Source organism: Pipistrellus hanaki (genome assembly GCF_964339955.1).
Source record: "Pipistrellus hanaki genome assembly, chromosome: 14".
NCBI lineage: Eukaryota > Metazoa > Chordata > Mammalia > Chiroptera > Vespertilionidae > Pipistrellus > Pipistrellus hanaki.
This window is the reverse complement of record NC_140516.1, coordinates 18,093,150-18,120,373: the sequence shown is the minus strand read 5'-3', so window position 1 is coordinate 18,120,373 and position 27,224 is coordinate 18,093,150. Positions and strand designations below refer to the sequence as shown.

At 36.3% G+C, this 27,224-nt stretch overlaps 1 protein-coding gene across 3 annotated transcripts; it reads left to right on the top strand.

Annotated features, from left to right (window-relative positions):
- The first annotated feature begins 25 nt into the window (after positions 1–25).
- On the top strand, positions 26–26,409 carry DDX50 (DExD-box helicase 50). 3 transcript variants are annotated; one of them, XR_014796806.1, is made up of 16 exons: positions 26–212; positions 4,385–4,681; positions 7,414–7,489; positions 7,826–8,004; positions 9,831–9,948; positions 10,066–10,251; positions 10,727–10,872; positions 13,702–13,851; positions 16,615–16,776; positions 17,258–17,377; positions 18,073–18,146; positions 18,371–18,530; positions 21,963–22,097; positions 23,745–23,789; positions 24,862–24,975; positions 25,915–26,409. XR_014796806.1 is itself a non-coding variant. In XM_084904261.1 (15 exons), exons 1-15 carry the CDS (start codon positions 129–131, stop codon positions 26,188–26,190), a joined length of 2,208 nt encoding a protein of 735 aa, XP_084760387.1. In that variant the 5' UTR covers positions 26–128; the 3' UTR covers positions 26,191–26,409. The 3 variants fall into 3 exon arrangements, 2 of the variants coding, with proteins under 2 accessions (XP_084760387.1, XP_084760388.1); XM_084904261.1 differs by lacking the exon at positions 24,862–24,975; XM_084904262.1 differs by lacking the exons at positions 26–212; positions 24,862–24,975 and adding an exon at positions 219–475.
- Positions 26,410–27,224: the final 815 nt, after the last annotated feature.

Sequence of the window (27,224 nt, the reverse complement as noted above, 5' to 3'; positions counted from 1 at the left end):
TGCGGTGCGTGTCCCGGAAGTGACGCACGGCTTTGGTCCGGCGACCGCCCTGCCCCCGCTTCCTTTCACTCTGTCGCTAGCGGTAGGTGGTGGTGGCCACCGTGCCCAGAGGGAGGCGGCGGCGACCAATGATGCCTGGGAAACTTCTCTGGGGAGACATTATGGAGCTGGAGGCACCTTTGGAGGACGCCGGGAGCCCGGAGAGGCACAAGGTGCGCTGAAGACGGGCCGCGCCTCCCGTTGGGCTGCGCCGGCTGGGGCGGGGAGGGGAGCGGTCCCCGATGAGCCTGTCACAACCGGGTCATAGCATCCGAGGGCCTCCCCTCGCGCAGCCCTGGTTCCCCTGAGGTCGCTCCAGGATCTTTCCCACCTCCACACCCCCAAACCGGGAGAAGGGGCGGCCCTGGGCTTCGGCCGGGCACTCGGCTTCGGTTCTTGAGTCCTTCCCGTCGGCGCCTACGAGATGGGCAGAGATGTAAGCTCCCTTCCATCATCGCGGAACCTGCCCTTCCCTCCTCTTCCTTAAGCTGCCAGGCCTGTCATCTGGTTCTTGTTGTCCGTCTTTAGAAAATGATGAACAAAACCAATTGCCTTGAGTGTGTGTGGCTTCTCCGTCACCCTGACCTGTGTGCGGGAATCTCGGGGAGAGCGGCCTTAGGTGTACAAACCTCCATAACTCATCTCCAGAGGCTTCGGGAAAAGTACCACCGCCAACGTTGCCAGGATTTCGCTGTGATGGGGACCCTGTGGGTTATATTATTAATAGCCTTTACTGTTAGTATCTTCATTCATTTCACAAATACTTATTGAGCCTAATTTGTGCCAGACTCTCTTCCGGGCATCAGGGAGTTTAAATAAGCCCCTTCCTCTCAAGGAACCTGTAGAATTGTAGAGACTACCCCCTCTGCCCAGCTCCTCCGAAGAATGAGAGTTGGAGAACACAGCTGAGAAAAAGGCTGACATTTGACCAAAGAAAGACTGTTCTGGATAGCTCCAGAGAGCAGAACTGAATCCCCTCCAGACCTTATCACCAAGGTAAACTTGCCATTCGATAGCCAAGCAGTCTTTTTTTTAAAATTTACTAAAATATGCACATAAAGCTTACCATTTTAACTATTTTAAGCCACAGTTTTTCAGTGTTAAGCACATGCATATTGTTCCGCAGCCATCACCACCCTTCATCTCCAGGACTTTTTCATTCTTCTACCCCTAACTCTGTGCCCATGAGACCCCAACTCCCCTTTGCCTCCTCCCTTCAGCCCCTGATACCTCATGTGAGTGAAATCACCCAGCAGTGATTTTAATTTTGGCTCCTCCTGAAATACTTGTTTCTCTTTTTACCATCAAATCCTACCCATCTGTTAAGGTTTAGTTATGTTCCTTCCAACCACTCCCGTGTGTACAGACAATGTTATCCTCCTTTTAAGTCTTGTTCCAGTGCTCTCTTTATCATTCGATTGCCATCTATTATTGCACTTCCCTGTAAAGTTAGCTCATTTTTCCTGTGTATATCTTTCCCAAATACTTCCCAAAGATCCTGGAGGGAAAAGACTATGTATTTGTCCATTACATTTCACTCTTTCTTGTAAACTGATGGCCTTCACATTGTAGATTCTTCAGAAGTACTTGCTGCCAAACTGTAGGTTGAAATGGTAAATTTTAGGTTACGTATATTTTAGTACAATTTTAAAAAATGCTTAGCTGGAATGGCAAGTTTACCTTGGTGTTAGGGTCGGAAGGTGATAAGGTTTTGCTGTCTGGGGCTATATGACTTGGAGACAGATTAGAGTACTAACTAATAGGAATAGTCGAAGATAACTTTGGTTTGGGGTTTGTTGAGCTGTGGAGCTGGGCCTTAGGTTCTCAGAATTGTAGTGCAGGTGGGAAGGAAGCCTGGCAGTGTATGTTGAAGCCATGAAAATGGTATGAAAATGTACATAGAGAACAGACTTAAGGAGCATCCACAGAAAGAAGAGGAGGAAGAACCACTGAAGGCAGAGGTAAGAGAATAGGAGGGGGGGATATACAGGTATGGAAGCCAAGGAAGTGGAGATCGTCAGGCACTGTGGATCAGATGTGGAACAATTTATTCATCACCTGTGATATTGCTGCGCTTGGACCTAGCTTTACCTTGCTTCCTTTCCCTGAAGTGCAGGGCTGAGGAACAATTCAAACTCCAAGGCTGACTCTATAAATGACCTCATATTTCTATAGGACCGACCTATTGATTTGGGGAAATGTGGGCTAATTCAGTTAACTAAAGACCAAATGATGTAACATTTAACTGTATATGGTTTACGTTCATTTAAAGGTCTATTGTTTACAAAGCATTTTCACATATGTTATTAAATTTTCACTGCAGTTCCTATTGTATGGATGAGAAAATTGTATGTGAAAATACTCTGTAAAAACTGTGTAAATCATGGTGAAAATTTTGGTGGTAGTAGCTTTTACTATCACTAATCACTACTATCTAATTTATTTTGAATATTTGACCAAGTAATTTTGAAGTGCTAAATTTTCAAATAATTGCTTACTGGCTGCAGATATTAAAACACTGACCACAAGTCTGGTGTTTTAAAACTAAAATTGCAGCCCTAGCTGGTTTGGCTCAGAGCATCAGCCTGTGGACTGAAGGGTTCCAGGTTCGATTCTGGTCAAGGGCACATAACCGTGGTGGCGGGCTTGATCCCTATTAGGGGGCTTGCAGGAGGCAGCCGGTCAGTGATTTGCTCTCATCATTGATGTTTCTATCTCTCTCTTCCCCTCTGAAATCAATAAAAGTATATTTTTAAAAACAACAAACTAAAGCTGTAGCATAGTCCTTTATAAATTGTTGTAGCAACTAAATTGTTAAAACTTTAAAAACTTTTACTTTCTAGGATTACTGATATACTAACAATCTTCCATGGGCGTATTACAATTGAACTTTTACATGAATTATATAGTTTTATTTTTCTTTCAATCTTTGTTAATCCTCACCCGAGGATATTTTTCCATTGATTTTTAGGGAACGTGGAAGAGAGAGGGAGAGAGAGAGAAACACTGATGTAAGAGAAACACATGCATTGGTTGCCTCCTGCCGGAGCCCTGACCAGGGCCGGGGGCCAGGGGAGAGCCTGCAACTAAGGTACATGCCCTTGACTGGAATTGAACCCCAGGGCCCTTTGGTCTGCAGGCCCATGCTCTAGCCACTGAACCAAACTGGCAAGGGTTAATTTGCTTTTTTCTTCAACCTGTTATTTATCAAAGTTCAGAGAGGAAGCATGATATATATATATTTAAAAAAATCATGGGGTTTCAAGTCAGATGGATCTTGATTTCTAGCACTTGCACTTGTAGGAAATTCCACATGTGGGTCTTTGGCAAGTTACTGACCTAAGAACTTCTGTTTTCTAATCTGTAAAATGGTGAAAATAATACAGGTTCGTTATCCCTTATCCAAAATCCCTGGGCTAGATGTGTTTGAAATGAAGAATTCTGGGGATATTTAGAAGGGCAACACCCCAAAAGGGTTTTTGGGCCCCCAATCTAAAATCAAACACATTATTATTAAATATGAATATTCATTCTAATATAATAAATAAGAATTATAAATAGCCTCACATTAGTTCAAGTCCAATTTTGCCACCAAATGAGTTCAGGTCAGGTAAGGTTTTGTCTCCAAATAAGTTACAAAAAAACTTTCGGTTTTCAGAGCTTTATGGATATCGGAATTTCGGATAAGGGATTATGGACCTGTACTTCCCTTATAGGGTTGTTATGAAGATTTAAACAAGCCGAAAACACATTACACAATGCTGGGTAGGTACTCAATAAGTACTAATATTTTTTCTCTCTTTGAGATATTAGAGGCTAAAGTGTGTCTTTCAGTTTATAAATCTTGGGTTTTCATTCTTTTTTCTGATGATGGGATTAGAGTTCTGGCCGGTTTGGCTCAGTGGATAGAGCATCGGCCTATGGACTGAAGGGTTGTGGGTTCCATTCAGGTCAAGGACACATGCTGGGGTTGGGGGCTCGGTCCCCAGTGGTGGGCATGCAGGAGGTAGCCTATCGGTAGATAATTCTCTCATTATTGATGCTTCTCTCTCTCTCTACTTCTCTCTCACTGAAATCAATAAAAACATTTTTAAGAAAGCATTAATCTTTAAAAAAAATAATGATGAGATTAGAGAAGGGTTAGAGGCCAAGTCTTGAAAATGTAAAAGAAGAGAAAAAGCAATAGATGAGACTAAGGCTTGGCATTAGAAACCCGCCTGGATGTCTGCCAGGTTCCTTTCAAGATAAAGGAATGTTGAGCTTTGCTGGTTGAGGAGTCATGCTCTAACTTCTTAGAGAAGAGCTTTTGGCTCTCTTGTCACTGCTTCTTTGTTTTTTTTCACAGAGTGATAGAAGGAAGTCAAGGCACCATTATGACTCGGATGAGAAATCAGACACAAGAGAAAATGGTGTTGCAGATGATCTGGATGCTCCCAAGTCCAAAAAAGCTAAAATGAAAGAGAAGTTAAATGGAGACACTGAAGAAGGATATAATACACTTTCAAATGAATTTTCTAAGTCTCATAAGTCAAGAAGAAAAGAACTGTCAAATGGAGATATTGATGCATGTGAAAAAAAATCAAAGCGAGTATCATCCTTAGATAGTTCTACTCATAAGTCAAGTGATAATAAACTAGAGGAGGTATGGATACTTTTTTTTTTTTTTTTTTTAATATATTTTATTGATTTTTTTGTCCCCCTCCCTCCCTCCAACACATCCCCTCCCTCCCCAGAGTTTTGTGTCCATTGGTTGCACTTATATGCATGTATACAAGTCCTTCGTTGATCTATTATCTCCCCCAGATCTTCCTCCCCTCCCCGCTGGTATGGATACTTTTTGTCTTGCATTTGACATTATCCTTGAAATACAGGCTAATTGGATTTATTAGACTAATTAGAATTGATATTATAATATTTTCTGCTTAGTATTCAGTACTCTGTTGGACCTGGGAATCTCTACCGCTGAAACCTGAGCCTTTTTTCCTTTATCCCCTGTTTCTTTTAAGGTGTTGCCTCTTTGGGGTGGAGGTGGGGGGTGGTCAGATTTAAACCTTTCCTGTACATTTGGGTTCCTGTAAACAGTTTTTCCAAATTGCTATTGATGGTCACATACTTGCATTTCTTATGGTTATTTTGGACCCTACTAGTACTCAGGAATTGATTCTGACTTCCTGAAATAAGGTACATAAGCCCTCTTCACTGGGTATTTTGCCTTCTGCTTTTGCTGCTTCTATAACAATAGCAACTTTAAATGATCTTTAAGTCTTTGAAATTCAGTCTTAAAGCTGCATTTTTAAAAAGGAAACATATAAGAAATCTGTTCCCTTGAATATTTTGGGGGAAGTGTAGAAAACATGTTTAGTATAGAATCTTCATTGCTTTTGCCCAGTACCTGTTCAGTAGTTATTTTCTTGCTTAGAATTTGTTCAATTTGTTTTTGTAATTTTTCTCTACCAGAGTTTATAGATTTTTCTAGGTATCACAAATTGTCAGTGATGCTTAGAAAGATGTTTAGAAACAACTTTGATATTCTTAATTCTTGGTAATTAATAATTCTTTAAAATTTTTTAATCTGAGAGTTGCTAAGAATATAAATATATTCGAGCTTAATTTAATATGCAATCTTTGGGGAGTTTTGGGAATAGTATTGAATCCTTGTCTTACAATATGGTGGTTTTTTTATTTGTAAATTTGCTATTGTTCAGAAAGCACATATATTAGAGATTGATCTAAATAAGGCCCCACACTGTATTACTAGCAATGGACTGTACAAGTTGCTCAATCTTTTGGGATTTTGCTTGGTACAATGATGCTCTATATTATAATAGACTTAACTGTTTATAATTTTATTTAGATCATGTTAGAGTTTAGTAATTCTATTTTTAGGAATTTATCTTTCAAAGGAGATAATTATGAGGTGTGTAAAAATGTATGAATAAGTACTCTTAACACAGTGACATTGTTGATAATAGCCAAAATTTAAACATCCTAAGTGTCTGATAGTGGGCAATCGGCTTAATAAAATATGCTGTATCCACACAATAGCATACATCTATCATAAAGTTCATAGAAGAATGTTAAAAAGGCATTTAGTGTATCATAGTAAATGAAAAAACACAAAAATCCAGATAACATAACAAGTGTATACTGTTGTCTTATTTTTACTTTAAAAATTTATATGTGTATATTGTTTCAAATATGACTTTATCTGACTGGATTATAGATAATTTTAAAATTTCTCTGATTTCTAATATTTTTACAATGAAATGTATTACTTTTGTAATATATTTTTTCTTTTAATCTTAAAAAAATGACAGCATTGAGATTTGCTTAAAGACTTACAATTTGAATTTGATATGTTTTTATCTGATTCCCTACTTAAAAGTGGCTATTGTGTGTGGTTCTGGAACTATTTTCTTTAAACACACCAATAATAAAGTTTATCTGTAGATATATTGTTTTCCATATATACACTGACTAATACAGAGTTTCTAATCTTAAATGATAGTGTTACACTAACCTGTATATATGTTAAAGAAATTTTCAAGCTTACAGGAACTTTATTTGTATCAGTGACCAAAAAAAGTGCTGTTTAGAGCTATAGAACAACTTTTTAACTTTTATTTTTGGAAGCAATTTACTTTGCTCATGTATAATTTCTTTTAGGGCTGTTTTATTGGCTGGTATTAATTTTCATAATTAATATTGTTTGTATCTGTGAATATGATTTAGATCAGTGTTTCCCAACCTTCTCTCATGATGAGAATCACCTGGTGGAGTTGTTAAAACACAGATTCCTGAATCCCAACTAAGAAGTGCTAAACTAGAATTTTTGAGAACATATAGGTAAAATTGCATACCTAACTTAGTGCTCTGTATATAACATCTGTCTTAGAGCACTAGTTAAGTATACAATTTTACCTATATGTTCCCAAAAATTCTAGTTTAGCACTTCTTAATTGGGATTCAGGAATCTGTGTTTTAACAACTCCACCAGGTGATTCTCATCATGAGAGAAGGTTGGGAAACACTGATTTAGATTATTTAGTTTTTTTGTATTATCTTAGTTAAATGGAAATATATTTTTATTTATGTGGTAGATTATTACTAAAGGGAGTCTTATGTGTGAATTATTTTTAAGTGTACTATGGAAGATGTATTGAGTAAACTTGCTATTTAAAGGGATACTTTTGAAATTAAAAGAATTTCCCACTAATTTATTTTGTAAGTTAATCTATACAGTTTTTGCAAGTATTAACTGAAGTTGTTTTGTTAACTTATGTAGTAAAATAAAAACAATAAATGAGTAAAAGATTCTAAATACCTAGTCCAATATGAACTCTATTAGTTAGAACTTTGATTTCATTTTGACAGACCCTAACACGTGAACAGAAAGAAGGAGCCTTCTCCAATTTCCCTATTTCTGAAGAGACTATAAAGCTTCTCAAAGGTACTATTAATTTAATGGATATGGAATTGAAAATGTAAATTTAAAAACCAAATTTTCTGTCCACAAGGAGAATATAGAAAGCATAAATAGTTCTTCTTTAATTGCATTTATTTCTACATCATCCTTTTGGTATTCCGACCTGTTTTTGACTCTAAAGAATTATAGGTAATTGTCAAGAGTTAGACCATTAAAAATAAGAATTCTTCTTTGGGGTAGGGATAACTATCAGTGTCAGTAGGTTGATGTTGAGGAATCGGGATTATCATTTTCAAAGAAATATATTTTTTCCTAATGCTAGTTTTATATAAATATTTCAATGAAATCTCATTTTTTCAGGTCGAGGGGTAACGTATCTGTTTCCCATTCAAGTTAAGACCTTTGATCCTGTGTATGAAGGAAAAGATTTAATTGCTCAAGCACGAACAGGAACAGGAAAGACATTTTCTTTTGCCATTCCCTTGATTGAAAGACTCCAAAGAAATCAAGAGACAATTAAAAAAAGCCGCTCACCAAAGGTAACCATTTTAGGAGTAAAAGATTTAAACATTAGTCTAATGAAAAGGGGAAAAAAGAGTGTACTGGTTTTAAGTTCAAGTACCCCCCCAAGATAGAAAAATTAACTCTGTGGCATAAAGTAAAAATTGGGGTCCTAAAGCAAAACTTGTTGATTTTTTTTTTTTTTAATGGATTTTTTACAGAGAGGAAGAGAGGGACAGAGAGTTAGAAACATCGATGAGAGAGAATCATCGATCAGCTGCCTTCTACACATCCCTTAGTGGGGATGTGCCCGCAACCAAGGTACATGCCCTTGACCAGAATTGAACCTGGGATCTTTCAGTCGGCAGGCCAACGCTCTATCCACTGAGCCAAACCGGTTTCGGCTGTTGGTTTTATTTTTAGCGTAAAAAAAATCTCAAGGCTTAAGTGAAGTAGTTATTGCATATGAATGTAATGTGTATGGATTCATAGACATCTTTGATAACTGTAAAATTATTTTGAAGCCAGCATATCTAATGTTAGAAGTATTTACAGTTAGTATATTTAGTGAACAACTTCCCTTCTTTTAGTTATGACCTTTGCTTTTAAATAATGAATTTGCTGAAGAGGTATTCATTTACTTGGTCACTCAGCAAATTATCAATTTTTATTTCATTGGTTAATTTTAAGAAGAGACTATAGAAATGATATTGCTGTCCTCTGTTATTGGGGTCCTGGAGATCTGTTTTTTTTAAATGTATTTTTATTGATTTCAGAGAGGAAGGGGGAGGGAGAGAAAGATAGAAACATCATGATGACAGAGAATCATCGTTTGGGTGCCTCCAGCACGCCCCCACTAGGGATCGAGCCCACAACTCGGGCCTGTGCCCTTGACCGGAATCGAACCCGGGACCCTTCAGTCTGCAGCCCAATTCTCTAACCTGCTAGGTCTAGAGATTTGTTTTTATAAGTAGTAAAGAACAGAGAGAAGCTAGTTTAAGTTTCTTAAAAGTGAAGAAGAAAAAAATCAATATCATAATTTGAAAAGATACGTGACTAAATAATTTGTTTTTTTTTTGAGACTGTTAAATGATATTGTAGTATGAAAGTATCACATACATGAATATAATTAAGTCATAATGGTCTTGGATCAATTTGGCCAACAGGACAAATCTTTTTCAGAGTGTTTTGCTCCTTAGGTGAAATTGGGAAAAAATGCAAGTAATAAAAATAGGACACAGTCCCAGCACCGCCTTAAGAAGCTTTTTTGCTAGAAGCACACTACTGGAAATTCTAGGTTTGCCACTTCTAGCTATTTGATCTTGGGCAAGATTCTTAATTTCTCTAAGACTCAGATTCCTCATTTGTAAAATTGGGATAATCCACCTCACAGAGTTTTTGTGAGGATCAAATTAGATAATTTATGAAAACCACTATTGAACATTTATTCTACAAATATTTTTGAGTATCTGTTCTGTGCCAGGTACTGTTTGAAGTAGAAGGAATACAGTAATTCAAACTCATATAAATCCTTGCCTTGGAGTTTATATTTTAGTGGGTGGGACAGACAACAAATAAATAAGTAAAATATGAATATCTTACATGGTATAAATGCTAGGAGAAACGAGTGAGAGTATATGAAAAAAGGGTTAGTAAGCTCATTGAAAAAGTAAGTTTTGAAAAGAGACCTGAAGGAAGTAAGGGAAGATATAATAAATATAAGCTATTGTTCTTGTTATTTGTGTTGTTTTTATTTACCATGTAGATATTCCTAGTTTTAAATGCACCTTAAAAAAGTCTTCTCAGTTTGAATTTAGACATCTTTAGAAAAGTATGTTTTTGTTTTTTTAAACCTCTTGCTCAGGTACTTGTTTTGGCTCCTACAAGGGAACTGGCAAATCAAGTAGCCAAAGACTTCAAAGATATAACTAGGAAACTCAGTGTAGCGTGTTTTTATGGTGGAACATCATATCAAAGCCAAAGTGAGTAAATATGTATGATAATAGCGCAAATATCTATTTGCTACTTTAAAAATCTAAAGAAATAGCAGGAAAAAGATATTTAATTTACACATTGCTGATATTTCTTTCCTCTCACAGTTAATCATATTCGAAATGGTATTGACATCTTGGTTGGGACCCCTGGTCGTATCAAAGACCATCTGCAGAGCGGCCGATTAGATCTTTCTAAACTGCGCCACGTTGTGCTTGATGAAGTGGATCAAATGTTAGATTTAGGTTTTGCTGATCAAGTTGAAGATATCATCCATGAATCCTACAAAACTGGTACATCTTAATTCAAAATAAGCACATTAGCAATTCTCTTATTTAAAAACTTAAGAATTCTTTATCTCGTAATTTTTACGACATTGTCCCCAATGTTCTTCTAACACAAGTCAAGTTATTTGGTATCTGTTCTCTTTCTGAACAGGAAGATACCGTAGTTTACTTTAACTATTTTCTTAGCTTTCTGTGTTTTCCTCCGTGTATTATTTTTTATAGATAGGAGTTAGATTTACTAAATCAATTTATTGATTTCTTTGAGTATTCTTCCTTCTTAAATTCTCACCTTCCTTCTGGTTTTCTTCATAGTTCCCCCTAGTTTTGAAAGTTGAAAGTTTGAATAATTGCAATGAAGTTTATATATTCAAAATTCATCCCTTTTTGAATATTTCACTATTTCTTTGAAGTTTGGGGGGATTTTTAAGAGCTTACTGCATCATGGGATATTAAGAAAGCATTTGAATTCTTTTTGTTTAAGATTCTGAAGACAATCCTCAAACTTTACTTTTTTCTGCAACTTGCCCACAGTGGGTATACAAAGTTGCAAAAAAATACATGAAATCCAGATATGAACAGGTTGACCTTGTTGGAAAAATGACTCAAAAGGCTGCAACTACTGTGGAAGTAAGTAGCTTTCCAGCATGATAGATGTTAATTTTAGTTGGTATTTTGAAATTTGTTGAAGCTAAACTTAAGTTTTGGGTACCACTTCAAGCCAAATCTCTTTTTTGCCCTTAGTCAATAAGATACTTATGTAATTCTATGTCTATGACTGAGGAGCAGAATAGAATAAATGGGGGAAAAGTATGAACAGGCAAATTCCAGAAGATTTAAACAAGCAGCCATTAAGACAGTTAATAAGTGTGTCGAATATGACATAGGAGGCAATTCATACCAATTTAAAAAGAATAGTGCTGAGTCTACGGCCATACCACCCTGAACGCGCCTGATCTCGTCTGATCTCGGAAGCTAAGCAGGGTCGGGCCTGGTTAGTACTTGGATGGGAAAAAGAATAGTGCTGGGATAATAAAGTTTAGGTGAAAAAAAGTTAGATCTTCATCTAATACTATATGCCAAAAAATTTTCCAAAAGATTTTTTAAAAAATTAAGGCATAAAATTATTTAAAGCACATGTAGATGAACAATTACTTGATTTTAGGAAAAGGAAGGGTTTTCTAAACATAAAGTCAGAAGAATATATCATAAAGAAAAAGGTTAATAATTTTGACTCAATGAAAATTTAAACCAATAGTATGTTTTTTTGAAAAGGAATTTAAAGGTAATATTTGCATGGTTTATTATAGTCAGGTGTGTGTGTGTGTGTGTGTGTGTGTGTGTGTGTGTATATGTATATATATATATATATATATATATATATATTATATAACTTTTTCATTTAATAGATGTACATATATGTGGAAGTAGATAAAAATAGGCTAAATGAACAATAATCTGTAAATACAATGTAATGGTTAAAAAGAATGAATTTGAGTGATACAAAACCAAATTACAAAGTGATATGTGCAGATTTGTAATATTAAAAAATAAAACAAAAACTATATTCTTTAGGTATTTATGTAAATGTATAAAGATAAGTTGGAAGGCTAAACATCAAGTTAATGACTAGTAGGAAGGAGGACTTTTATAGTATGGGATGGTCAGAGGAAGCTTTGTATATTTTGTAATGGCTGGAAATTTTACAATAAGAATGGAAAATTTATCAGTGAAAATTTACTAAGAATGTTTTCAAACATACATGAAAACTGGGTAATATAAGGGATTTAATATACTTATCACCATGTTTTAAGAAATGATTTTTTTCTGTAGCCTGATAGTCTTTCTTCATCCCTACATTTGAAGCAATCTAGTTATCATTTCATCTTCATGTAATTTAATATATTTTTTAAAAGATAAGGGCTCTTTAAAAAACAGCAACCCAGAAAACAACCAAGTTTTTGTCTCAGAAGAAAACAATACTTCTTTAATATCTAGTGTCCACATTACCCTACTTGTCTTTTTTTTTTTTTTTTTTTTTTTTTAATAGTTTGAGTCCAGATCTAAATAAGATCCTTACGTTGCACTGGTTTGTATGTCTTAAATCTATAGATTTCCTCTGTCTGTTTTATTCCTTGCAATGTTTTTTTGAAAAGAACTGAACAGTTGTCTTATAAGTTTCCCAGTTTCAATTTTGCTGATTTGCAACCATGTAGTGTTATTTAACATGCTCTTCTGCCTTCATTTTCCCTGTGAATTAATGGTAAAGTTGTGAGATTTGATCAGATTCAGGTTGTTTTCTTTGTGTTTTTGAGAGTGGGGGAAGCAACACTTTGTTGTAGGTAGTACAAATGATTCTTAGTTTTCTTCTGTGTGGTTTTTATTTTCCAGGTGTTCTATAATTTACATATGTTACATTTTAAAAACAATTTTATTGAGGTATATGTTAAAATGCACAGATTTAAAATGTACAAATAGTTTAAGTTTTTTAACATGAAAATTTATAAACACAACAAAAAGTTGAATTTCACAGTGGACGCCCATATACTCGCCAACTGCTGGAGTCTGTCATTAACATCTATATTTGCTTTGTCACTTATCTACCCATCACTATATCCTAAGCTATATTTTGTTTTTTGATGCATTTTAAAATGCAGAAATCAGTATATTTCCTCTTAAGTATTTTAGCTAGAGCTCAATATTTATAAATTTTTTATTGAGACAAAATTGTAATAACTAAATTTAATCTTGTAAAGTGTGCAATTCAATATCATTTAGTATTTTGTATAAAATGTAATCATATAATATGTGACTTTTTGTGTGTTTAGCTTTTGTCACAGCATATTTCTGAGGTTCACCCATACAATATTTTTACAGTTTTTAAAAATAAAATTTACATGCAAAAAATTGCAAACATTTAAACATATATTTGTTTGTTTTGCCCAGTTCATTCAGATGCATAAATTCCTATCAAAATATAGAATATTATTATCATCCCAGGAACTTTCCTCATGCTTCTACCCAGTCAGTCTCCCATACTTAGGCAACCACTGTTGTGATTTTTTTCTATTATACATTAGTTTTAATTTGTTTTAGAACATCTTATAAATGGAATCATAATATCTATACTCTTTTTTTCTAAAAGGCTTCATTCTCCCAGCATATGTTTTGAAATTCATCCATAATGTTGGATGTGTCAGTAGTTGGTTTCTCTCTAAGTTAGTTTCTTTTAATTACTGAATAGTACTCCATTGTACAATATAAAATATACTACAGTTTGTTTATCCATTTACCTATTGATTGTCAATTGTATATTGTTTTTAAATGGGATTGAGGAGAATCATTGTCTTATTGTCTCCCAGGAAGGCCAATTCTTGAACAGATAGAAAGAAAAATGTACAAGAGAAATCTTTTCTACTAATTTTAATGAAACATATCTGGCATTTTCTTTCCTCAAAGCATCTGGCCATCCAATGCCATTGGTCTCAGAGGCCAGCAGTTATTGGAGATGTCCTTCAAGTCTACAGTGGGTCTGAAGGGAGGGCTATTATTTTCTGTGAGACCAAAAAGAATGTAACTGAAATGGCCATGAATCCGCACATAAAACAGGTAAGTCTTTTTTCATGGTTTCTCTAATTGAGATTACATGGGTGAATCACTCAACAAAAAATCATATTGTCATTTGTGGCCCAAGTTTGATAGTCATTTTAAAATATGTTTTTTTTATTGATTTCAGAGAGGGTGTATACAAAGAAATAAGTTTGGCTGAATATATAATGATTGCTTTGCATTTTCTTAGGTATCTTAAATATTTTTTATTTTTTGAATAAAGCATACTAAAAAAGTCTGATGCCAGTCAGAATTTTTCCCCCTTATGAGTGATTTTGGTCTTTTGCCTAAACACAAAATACTTTTTTTCTTTAAAAGTCAGTAGTTATACTAGAATATATTTTGGTATTGCTCTGAAATTAAAAACAAATATATTTGGTCACTTTTTCTGGGTACACAATCAATGTACATGTGTAGTTCTGAATATACATGTTTTTAATTACAGTGAAAATTTTTTTGAATTCTAATTTTTTGGTATTTGGTTTGATTATTTTGGAGTTTTTCTTTAGGGACTCTTGTTGGCATTGGGTCTTCTTTTCTTTCTCCTTTGTCACGTTATCTTAAATTCTTTTCATCTTCAATTTTAAAACCTTCCAGTTTTAAGGCATCATCTATTATGTTTAGTTAGTCTTGTATTTCTTCTAATGTAGTCTTCATTTGTGAAAAGTCTTTCTCAAAAAAAAATAAAATATTTTTATTGATTTCAGAGAGGAAGGGAGAGGGAGAGAAAGATAGAAACATCAGTGATGAGAGAGAGTCATTGATTGGCTGCCTCCTGCACATCCCACACTGGGGATTGAACCCCTGGAGCCTTCAACTTGGAGCCCACAACCTGGAGATGTGCCCTGACTGGAAATCAAACCGGGACCTCCTGGTTTTAGGTCGATGCCAACTGGGCTCTTTTTTTTTAATCCTCACCCAAGGATATGGCGAGAGAGTGGGGGAGGGGAGAGAGAGAAATAACGTCAATGTGAGAGAGAAACATCGACCTGACCAGGAATTGAACCTACAACCTGGGCATTTGTCCTGGCTAGGAATTGAACCTGCCACCTTTTGGTGTATGGGACAGTGCTCCAACCAACCGAGCCACACCAACCAGGGCATTGTTATAAACTTTAAAATATTAATAGTGCCTAAGGATACCAGGAAATTTATACCAGTAATCTAGGAGAATTATTTGTAGCAAAGTGGTAGATAAATATATAAATAGGTTCAACTTCAGTAAAAATTACCTAAATGTAAATTGAAATAACATTGTGAAGTCATTTTTGCCTATTACATTCACAAGGATTTTAATGATTCATAGTAAACAGGGTAGGTAGGGTATGAGGAAATAAGTATTCAGAATGTTGAAGAGTAAATGGGTACAACCTCTTTTGTTAAATGTTCATAATTTTTGACCCAGAAATACAGTTTCTAGATATATATCCTTCTGAAATATACATATAATGAGGTACTCAGAGATATAAGTACAATGTTGTTCACTAGCATTGTTTCTGAAGGTGAAGATTTGGATACGACTCAAATGTTCATCAATAGAATTATTGCTAAAATGAATGATACCGCATCCATATGAAGAAATCATATATATAGTTTTTAAAAATTAAGGAAGGCCCTGGCCAGTGTGGTTCAGTTGGTTCGGTGTTGTCCTATCTTCTAGGAGACCCCCAGTCCAGGGCACAGGCCTGGGTTGTGGGCTCAATCCCTGATGGGAGAGGCAGCTAATCAATGTTGCACTCTCACATCAGTGTTTCTCTGTCTCTCTAAAAACTCACTGCCTTAGATGGTTTAGAACAGCAGTCACCAACCAGTGGTCCACAAGGTCCAAAAGGTTGGCGACCACTGGTCTAGATAGAGCGTTGGCCCGCAGACTGAAGAGTCCTGGCTTCGATTCCAGTCAAGGGCACATTCCTGGGCTGCGAGCTCGATCCCCAGTAGGAGGGCGTGCAGGAGGCAGCCAATGAATGATCCTCATCATCGATGTTTCTAGCTCTCTTTCCCTCTCCCTCCCTCTCTGAAATCAATAAATGTGTACACACACACACACACACACACATAGGTATTAAGAAATAGAAAGTCACTAAATTCTAAAAATTAAAAATTGAGTTATAGATGTGGAAAAATGGCTAATAATTTATAAAGCAGGTTACAAAACAGTATATAAATATAATTATAGTATGACCCCTACTTTTAAGTAATACATAAAATTATAGAACATGCTAATATATGTGAGGGGTGTGTGTGTGTGTGTGTGTGTGTGTGTGTGTGTGTTTGCTTTTTGTTAATCCTCACCCGAGGATATTTTTCTATGGATTTTTAGAGAGAGTGGAAGGGAGAAGGAGAGAAAGAGAGAGAGAAACATCAGTGTGAGACAGACATATCGATTGGTTGTCTCCTACACCTGCCCTGAACCAGGGCCAGGGATCAAGCCTGCAACCAAAGTACGTGCCCTTGACTGGAATCAAACCCCGAACCCTTCAGTCCACGGTCTAATGCTCTATCCACTGAGCCAAACCGGCTAGGGTAGTGGGTGTATTAAAAAAAAAATTCTGGAGGAATATTCACCTAACTACTAGCAGTGAATTAGTAGGAGGATGATTTTAAGGAAAGGTTTTCAGTAATAGTGTTTTGAAAAATAAATATGCATTACAGTGATCAGCAATAAGATAAAGAAACAATACCAAAACACAGAATGTATGGTGCTAGGGTGCTATCAATTGTGAGTAGGAATTGTACACTTACTTTTCCCCTTTCTCCTAATAGAATGCCCAGTGTTTACATGGGGACATTGCACAGTCACAAAGAGAAATTACACTGAAAGGCTTCAGAGAAGGTAGTTTTAAAGTTTTGGTAGCAACCAATGTGGCTGCCCGAGGTTTGGACATTCCTGAGGTTGACTTGGTGATTCAGAGCTCTCCTCCACAGGTAGGAAATGGGATTGGATTTGAGGAAAAGAACGGTTGAATAAACTGACTTTTTTTGTGTGTGGAAAATTTTGCTTTTGGATATGAAAAAGTTATCTGTTCTTGTCTTAGCCATTTTTGTCACCGTGGTGTTAAATTGACTAGAATCTGATGTCTTTGCAAATTGCTAACTTTATTATTTGTATGTGAAGCATGGATTTATAAAGGGAATTATTTAAAAAGTTGCCATATAAAGAATCCTGGAATGGGATAGATAAGGTTTTATTTATTTTTTATTTTATTTTTTAAAATTTTAGATAGGTATAAGATCATATCCCTCGTGTCCCAAAATTCTGCATAAATTTTTTGGGATGTTAGAAAAAGTAACAGGATTGAGTTATTATTATTGGTAGTAGTCGTTTTGTTATTAGCATTATTATTTGGATATTGGGTTGACTGTGTAACTTGCTAAATTTAAAAAAAGTATTACCTCTTATTTGTAGGATGTTGAGTCCTATATTCATCGCTCTGGACGGACAGGTAGAGCTGGCCGGACAGGAATTTGCATATGTTTTTATCAACCGAGAGAAAGAGGTCAACTAAGATATGTGGAACAAAAAGCAGTAAGTAGAGTTAATTTATTTCAGGCTTATTATCTGAAAAGAGTTCTTTTTACATTTGTTCTCACAAATAGATCTTTATAACTTTTCTCAGTTTAAGCTGCATTTGGATGTGAAGCATGTGGAGAGCTAAATATATATTAGCTGCAAGTCTTTGTTTTCATACACATTTATTGTGAAGACAGAAAATCTGACTCTCATTTTTCCCTTGAATTTCTCCCTTGATGCTAAAATCAGAAGGACATTATGATTTAATTATCTCTGAGTCCAGCATTATAATGGTGACTATGACATTGTTTTGGTGTAATTGTTAAGATTATATTGAGTAATTATGGATTTTTTATGGTATTTCACATTTTTTATTTTTTATGATGTGTTTTTATACACTATTTAATATACTTTGTAAAATTAGATAGGGTAATAAGAAAAAGATTCATAGGTGTAAACAGCATCATTTTCCTTTTTTTGAATCAGCTTAAGTTTGCAGTGGGATTCCGTTTGTAACTAAGGGCCAATTCAGAAAATCTCTTTTCTTTTTCTAGATTTTGTAATTGGTGATTTATTTGAAAAAGCAGATCTTTCGATCTGCTAGGGCTTGGAAATCTCATCCAGGAAATGGAAATTCAAAAAGCTATATTAATTTAGAAATTAATTGTAAAGACTTCCATTTTTCTTTAATGTAATTCTTTCATTTTCAGGGAATTACTTTTAAACGTGTAGGTGTTCCTTCTACAATGGATTTAGTTAAATCTAAAAGCATGGATGCCATCAGGTATGCTTTCTGACCTTGCTGAATAATTTTTTCTTTTGTGTTAGGCTATTCATCTTTAAGCTCTCCTAGTTCAAAAATCAGAAAATTTAATCACCAGTTTTACCAGCAGATACTTAGTTATATTAAAATATAAAAACGTTGCTCTTTCTTTTCCCATTCATTCTCTTCTCTTTAATTTTTCCCCTTTGCCTTGACCAAGAAAATTTGCTATTTTTAAACTATAGGTCCCTGGCTTCGGTTTCTTATGCTGCTGTTGACTTTTTCCGACCATCAGCTCAGAGACTGATAGAAGAGAAAGGGGCAGTGGATGCATTGGCTGCAGCATTAGCCCATATCTCCGGTGCATCGAGTTTTGAACCACGATCTTTGATTACTTCTGATAAGGTAGGAATCTATAAGAAAATGGATATGCTTGAGAAAAGGTTAAAATTGAACCATAGCTAGCTAGCTATCTGGAAAGAAATACAGGAAATTTTCACTTTGCCTGACACTTTCTTAACTGAAATTTGCAAACCAAATCCTGTTCATTTTTTTTTTTAATATATATTTTATTGAGTTTTTACAAAGAGAAAGAGGGAGGGATAGAGAGCTAGAAACACCGATGAGAGAGAAACATCGATTAGCTGCCTCTTGCACACCCCTTACTGGGGATGTGCCCGCAACCAAGGTACATGTCCTTGATCGGAATCGAACCTGGGGCCTTTCAGTAGTCCCCAGGCTGATGCTCTATCCACTGAGCCAAACTGGTTTCGGCTAAATCCTGTTCATTTTTTAAATTGCCATGGAACTATGCAAATCGAGAAGTAGTCTGTGATGTTAACATAGTACCATGCAAATTAAGGATTGCTTGTACATGTGGGTGGTGTGTGTGTGTGTGTGAGATGTCATCTGATCTGGCCCCCTGCCATGTCCGTATCAGATATCAAAACAAACCACTCCAGAAACATTAGTTGCAAGTAGTTCACTTATGTTATGATGTAAGTGAGGGGAGTCCCTGGTGAGGGGACCCATCAAAAAAGAGCTCTTTGATGTCTGGGTGGAGAGAGACAGAGAGCGTTGGTGGAAGAGGGAAACAAAGGCACAGGGGGGATAAACGTGCATGTGACTTACTTGGTGTAGCTTAAGTGGGTACAGCTCAATCGTCTGATGGTTTCCACTTGGCAGGTGTTAATGATTTAGCCAAATGTCATTTTGCGAGAGTGACTTACTAATTGCCCAACTCTGTACCTCCCTTCCCCCTCTCTCTTCCTATCCCTCATATATATATATATATATATATATATATATATATATATATATAATTTTTTATATATATACTTTTTACAAAAAGTATATATATATAATTTTTATAATGTATATATATATTTAAATATATTTTATTGATTTTCAACAGAGAGGAAGGGAGAGGGATAGAGAGCTAGAAACGTCGATAAGAGAGAAACATCGACCAGCTGCCTCCTGCACACTTCCTACCGGAGATGTGCCTGCAACCAAGGTACATGTCCTTGACCGGAATCGAACCTGGGACCTTTCAGTCCACAGACCGACGCTCTATCCACTGAGCCAAACCGGTTTCGGCTATTTTTTTTTTTTTTTTTTTTAATAAAAATTAGGTTCCTATTAGAGTTTATATGTTATACTAGAGGCCCAATGCATGAAATTTGTGCACAGGGGTGTGTGTGTCCCTCAGCCCAGCCTGCACCCTCTTCAATCTGGGACCCCTGAGGGATGTCCGACTACCTGTTTAGGCCCGATCCATCTTCCTCACAATCCTCCCAACTGCTCGCCTGCCTGCCTTCCTGATTGCCCCTAATCACTTCTGCCTGCCATCCTGATCACCCCCTAACCACTTCCATGCCAGTCTGATTAATGTCTAACTGCTCCCCTGCCAGCCTGTTTGCCCCCAACTTCCTTCTTCTGCCGGCCTGGTCATCCCTCCCCTGCAGGGTTGATCACCCCCAACTGCCCACCCTTGCAGGCCTGGTCCCTCCCAACTGCCCTTCCCTGCTGGCCATCTTGTGGTGGCTATCTTATGTCCACATGGGGGCAGGATCTTTGACCACATGGGAGCAGGATCTTTGACCACATGGGGGCAGCTATCTTGTTCTTGTGTGTTGGAGTGATGGTCAATCTGCATATTACTCTTATTAGATAGGATAGAGGCCTGGTGCATGGGTCAGGGCCGGCTAGTTTGCCCTGAAGGGTGTCCTGGATCAGTGTGGAAGTTCTTTTGGGGCATGGGGTGCCTGGCGAGGGGCCTGTGGTGGTTTGCAGGCCACTCACGCCCCCTTTCTTCCCCCACTGCCTCTGCCACCCAAGCCGAGGCCCTGGCATCTGGAATTTATTTACCTTCTACAATTGAAACTTTGTAGTCTGGAGCGGAGCCAAGCCTTCTGCTTGCTCCGTGGCTGCTGCCATTTCTGTTTAGATTTGTTTACCTTCTATAATTGAAACTTTATAGCCTTGAGTAGAGGCTTAGACTGGCCAGGGCAGGTGGAAAGCTTGGCTTCTTCCATTGCCTGGAAACCCAAGCCTCCCACCTGCTCTCTGTGGCTGCAGCCATCTTGGTTGGGGTTAATTTGCATATTCATTCTGATTGGCTGATGAGTGTGACTGGTGGGGGTGACTTGTGGTATAGTGGGGGTATGGTCAATTTGCATATTACTCTTTTATTAGATAAGATTTGGTTATTCATGTCTCTCTTTTAATTTTGGGACTGTTTGCCCATCATTTTTATTGATCTTTTAAAAGAGTAGGTCAGTTGTCTAGATAAAAGTCTAGAATATCTTAGAAACAGGGTGTTAGTAATTTAAAATTTAAAATTTAAAATTTCTTTCTAGGTTAATCAAATCCAAAGCCTTTACCACAAATGTCCTACAGGGTGTCTTTCCCTTGCTACCTCTTATCACTCTCCTCTTGCTTGTTTCAGTTTAGGGCCTAAACTGCTTGCTGTTACTTAAACTTAAACCTACCCCTACCCAAGGCCATTGTACTTACTTGCATTGTTTCAAATGTTCATTTCTTTCAATAACCTCCTCTTCCTCCTTCACTTCATTCTGGTCTCTCCTCAAATATCACCTTAGTAGAGAGGACTTTCTTGATCACCCTAAAATAGCTTGGTTTACCCTCTATTACCTTGCTCTGCTTTACTTTTCTTTATGGTGCTTATTACTATCTGACATTCTGTATATTTTCTTATTTGTTTACTGTCTGTTGCATTCCATCAGCCCCCTTCCTCCTCCTCACACACTACAAATGTAACCTCCATGAGAGAAAGGGCTATTTATTGCTGAATTTCTAGCGCCTTTTAGAGTCTTTGAAACACACACAGAGAGTATGGAAATATTTGTTAAATGAATGCCTCCATATATATTCTTTATGTTGATCCTTTTCCTGTACAGTGACATTTTACAGAACAAGTAAGTCTTGTTTATGTAATAGTCCCTACAAAGTTTAAGGAGTTTATAGCTTCTTATTTTTCTACTCCATGCAAACTTGGACTCTTTCAGAATTAACTTCCCTAATTCTTTACTACCTTTTCTCTGATGCTCTAGTTTATTTATATCTTAAAGCATGATGGTTAGAATTAAATTTGGTCTTCATAGCAATGTATAGAGAATGGTACTATCAATGATCTGTAAACCCTCATCTTCTATTAATATAGCTTCAAAGAAGTTATTTTTTTAGCAGTCATGTTATATTGTCGGTTCATAAGTTGGCATGTTTAAGTCATGAACTTCATTGAATTAGGACGTCATTGTTCCTACTGCTGCTGTTGCTTTTTCCATAAACATAATGTAACTTTTATTCCTTAAGGGGTTTGTGACCATGACTCTGGAAAGCCCAGAAGAAATACAGGATGTCAGCTGTGCTTGGAAAGAACTTAACAGAAAACTGAGTAGTAATGCTTTATCCCAAATTACCAGAATGTGCCTCCTGAAAGGAAATATGGTAGGCTTTTCTAGACAACTAAAAATATATATAAAGACCAGCAAGTTTTGTTCATTCTTTCTTTTATTGGGCCTAATGGGATGAATTTGTTTTGTTGTAAATTTTTGGGCAATTATTTAAATAACCTATTACTCTAGAAAACTGTAAGTTATTCTTATTTTGACTACCTAATATCCAAATTATTTAAGTTTCTGCCCATATATACTTATTGTGTGGTGTGTGTCTATTTTCTAAGATGAAGTAACTTATGAAATAACTGTTATTTAGGAAATAGGCAATATTAATTGAGTGGCCTGCTATTGGTTGTTTAAAAAAAAAAAAATATATATATATATATATATATATATATATATATATATATATATATAATTTATTTTTATTTTTTACAGAGAGGAAGGGAGAGGGATAGAGAATTAGAAACATGGATTCAGCTGCCTCCTGCACACTCCCTACTGGGGTTGTGCCCACAACCGAGGTACATGCTCTTGACTGGAATCAAACCTGGGACCCTTCAGTCCGCAGGCCTACACTCTATTCACTGAGCCAGACCAGTAATATTGGTTGTTAATGTGGATAATGAAGTGCATTAAATATTTTAATACATTTATGAAATAGCAAAGTTAAAACCATCTGTAATTTTAGTGACTGATATCTTCTAATTGTTTTGAGAAAAGATGTTATATTTATTCATCTAATTTTACTGCAGAGCTTCATTTTAGGCTAGAATTTATTAACTTGATTGTTTATTGGAAATAATTATCAGAATTTAATATTACTTCCGTTCAAAAAGGGTTTGTGGCAATTATGAGACAAATATACACATTCAGAAAAAAATGTGGAGAGGAGGGAAAATATAACAAGATCCTTAGGCGAAACTAGTTGTTATACTTGAGTATTAAGTTAAGTTTCACCTTAACTGGCAATCAAGATCAAGGAGGAAACATCTTGGGATATATCATTCTCATTATCTGATAAACACTGCAGCTCTTTAGGAGAGAAACTTTCTGGCAATTAATTAATTAATCTTTGTTAATCCTTACCTGGGGACATTTTCTTCCATTGATTTTCAGAGAAGGTCAAGTTTATTTATTTATAGATTTCAAGGAAGAGAAGCAGGGAGGGAAAGTGGGGAGAGAGAGAACAATCATCAATGCAAGAGAGACACATCAATTATCTGCCTCCTACATGTGCCCTCACAGGGCCTGGGATAGAACTTGCAATCCAGGTAGGTGCCCTTGACCAGGAGTCTAACCCAAGACCCTTTGGTGCTCGGGCCGACACTCTTAACTATTTAGCACGCTAGCCAGGACTGGTACTAAATTTTGAAATGACTATCAAACAGGTCATTTTATAAAGGACATGGAACAGCATTATGGCGTCTACGAAAGCTTTTCTAAAGAATGTGCTAGACTTTCAGTGGTAGTAGATTCTTATTAGATATTGTGTTTAGTTATTTTTCTGATTTAGAAAATAAGCAGGCACTCTATCATGCATTATTATGTATTAGCTGTTTTAATCCTATAAGCAATCATGGGACACACCTAATCTTTTTGTTTTATCGAACATAGAGATTACTAGCAAGTATTAGCATATAAAGAAAAAAATCAACTCATGAATCTAAATAAAATTTTTTCATTTTGTCTTTAGGGTGTTTGCTTTGATGTTCCCACATCTGAGTCAGAAAGGTTACAGGTACTTAAAATTTTTTATCTGTTCAATATTTGAGTATATTTCTGTATAAGATAGCGATTAAGAACATAGTAACAGTATATTTATCATGCCTTAAGTCAATTAACAATTCTTTTCTATAAAATATCCATTCTATATAATAATTTAAAACACTTTTTATAACTAATTTCAAACATATAAAAAATAGAATTGCATAAAAATCCTCATATACCTATCACTCAGCTTCAGCAATTATCAGCTTCTGGCTAATTTTGTCTCATGCTTACTTCCGTCCACTTCCCCACTCTCCTAGAATTTTGAAACAAGTTTTATGTATTCTGTCATTTCAACCGCAAATATTTCCATATACTTAAATATTAAGGATACTTAAAAAAAACACATAATCATAATGCCATAATTAAATCCCCAAAATAATAATTCCATGACACTGCTCAATTTGTGTTTAAATTTTCCCTATTATCTCCTAAATACTAAAAAATATATATATTTTATTGATTTTTTACAGAGAAGAAGGGAGAGGGATAGAGAGTTAGAAACATCATTGAGAGAGAAACATCGATCAGCTGCCTCATGCACACCCCCTATTAGGGATGTGCTCGCAACCAAGGTACATGCCCTTGACCGGAATCGAACCCAGGACTCCTCAGTCCGCAGGCCAACCCTCTATCCACTGAGCCAAACCGGTTTCGGCCTAAATACTTTTTAATGTAAGGTCCATAAGGTTCATACATTGTAATTTGATGTTTCTTAAGTCTCTTTAAATCTATAGGTTCTCCCTCTTTTGTCTTTTAAAAAAAATTTCTTTATATTTTATCTGTTGAAGAAAGAGAATAATTATAGTGTAGAATTTGTCTATTGCATCCCTGAGCATATTTATATACATACATTGAAACAAGAGGGGATTGTTCTGTATTTCAAGTCTTTTAATAATTCAGAATGTACTGTGAATACATTTCTGTGTCAGCTATACACAGTGTCCTATTTTCTGACATTTGGATTATTTCCCATAGTATATTGTTATAAACAATGTTGTTGTAGCTAACTCTTTATACATTGCTATGTTTATCTCTTTAAGATGAATTTTTAAAGATGACTGCTTGGCCAAATGGTTTGCACATTTTTAAGGCTTTGGTTATATATTACCACCAATGGTGTGTGTGGGTGTTTGTCTACTCACTCTTACCAACAGGTATTTTAATATTAACTTTCCTTGGCAATTTATGATCACAATGAAGAACAGTTATTATTGCAGGATATGACATTGATGCTCTTATGAGCTGCTGATTTGTGTATGTTGAGTTGTTTATTCTAATACCAAATTGATTCCACTGGCCATATTTTTCTAGTCCCTAGATGGTGCTTACACGTTTTTAATCTCCATCATCAGCTTCGTACTCCTTGCTTCTATCAATATACTTGCTGAAAGCAATGCTCTACTTATTAATGGCCTATGTGTTTTATGCAGAGAAGCCACTGCGTTCTTTTAGAATGTATAAATTGAGAGTCTCAAAATAGGCCTGAGGGTTTCTCCTAAGAGTAAAACTTGGAAATTTATAGACTTATTTATTTATAGATTTCAGAGAGGAAGGGAGAGGGAGAGATAGAAACAACGATGAGAGAATCATTGATCAAGTGCCTCCTGCATGCCCCCTTCTGGGGACTCAGCCACAACACGAACATGTGTCCTGACTGGGAATTTATGCTCAACCACTGAGCCACACCAACTGGGCATGAATGTACTTTTATTTACTTATTTTTTTAAAAAAATACTTTTATTGATTTTTAGACTGAGAGGAAGGAAGAGGGACAGAGAGAAACATTAATAAGAGATAAATATCATCGATGGGCTGCCTCCTGCACAGGGATCGAGCTTGCAACCCAGACATGTGCTCTGACTGGGAGTCAAACTGGTGATCTCTTGGTTCCTGAGTTGTTGCCCAACCACTGAGCCACACCAGCCTGGCAAGTGCTTTTAATATGGTTTTTTCCCTCTGATTTTTAAGTTTGTTCCATGTACTTTGACTTTAGCTAATAGATAATAGGCATGAAAAAAGAGTGTTCTATACTCATTTGCTTGCTTATGGATTCTAGTTTGCCTTTATATTAATCCTGTAAATTCCCCCAACAGGCAGAGTGGCATGATTCAGACTGGATAATCTCAGTGCCAGCCAAGTTACCAGAAATCGAAGAATATTATGATGGAAACACATCTTCTAATTCCAGACAAAGGAGTGGCTGGTCAGGCCGGTCAGGCCGGTCAGGTCGGTCAGGGGGTCGATCTGGTGGCCGGTCAGGTAGACAGAGTCAACAGGGGAGTCGGTCAGGAAGTCGACAAGATGGTCGAAGACGAAGTGGGAATAGAAATCAATCCAGAAGTGGGGGCCGCAAACGGAGTTTTGACTGAGAATTTGATAGTTAATCTACCAGTGTGAGCTTACCTATTTCTGCCTAATCATGTACATTATCCACCAAAAATTAGGTCATCATAGTTGCGGTATGTGTCTGCTATTTACAAAGAAGTTGGTCGTATTTTTTTAAGAAATATTTCACAAGAATGGATGTAAACAAATCAGCTTACCCAGTTACACCTTTGAATAATAAAACCTTTTATTGTCTCTTTTCATTATGCGTTAAGAATTTAATTTTTTTCCTAAAACATGGCAGTCAAGTTAATCTTATTTAAGGTAACTTGTATTTTACAAAATGTGTTGTATCTGTATTCAGATTATTCCTTCTATAGGACATGTAGTAGAAAATGAGAAATCCTTTTTACATTAAAGGGCTGTATAAACTGGTGACATGATTAAGTTAGGTGTTGTATTTTAAATTAGGTGTAGTTAATTAAAAGGGTGTACAGAGAGTACACATTCAATAACTTATACAACATATATAGGTTGGAATATCTACCATGTGCCCATCATAATACTAATCATTAGGGGTATAGTATTAAACAAGGCATGGTCACTGTCCTCAAGGAACTTAAAGAATGAGATTAGCACCTAAGGCCTAAGATGAAGGTAAGTACCCGTGTTTCCCCGAAAATAAGACATCCTCCGAAAATAAGACCTAGCACATGGAAAGATAAGACATCCCCTGAAAATAAGACCTAGCGCAACTTTGGGAGAAAAAATTAATATAAGACACTGTCTTATTTTCGGGGAAACAGGGTATGAAGGCTAAGGACCTGGTGGGGCTGTGCCTACCCAGTCTTGTAATTAGGAAGGCTTTTAGAAGAAATGGTGCCCAAAAGGGAAAGTAAAGCAAAGTATCGGTCGAGGTAATGTGTATGGTGGGAAGAGGGGTTTAGAAGGGAGGGGCTGTGCAGGAAGAATAGCATGCAGAAACAGAGACTAAGAATAGCATGGTAAATCTGAGGACCTACAGTTAGTTCAGGCTTGTATGTGATGAGCAGAAGATAGGAATAAGAGAGAGAAGGAG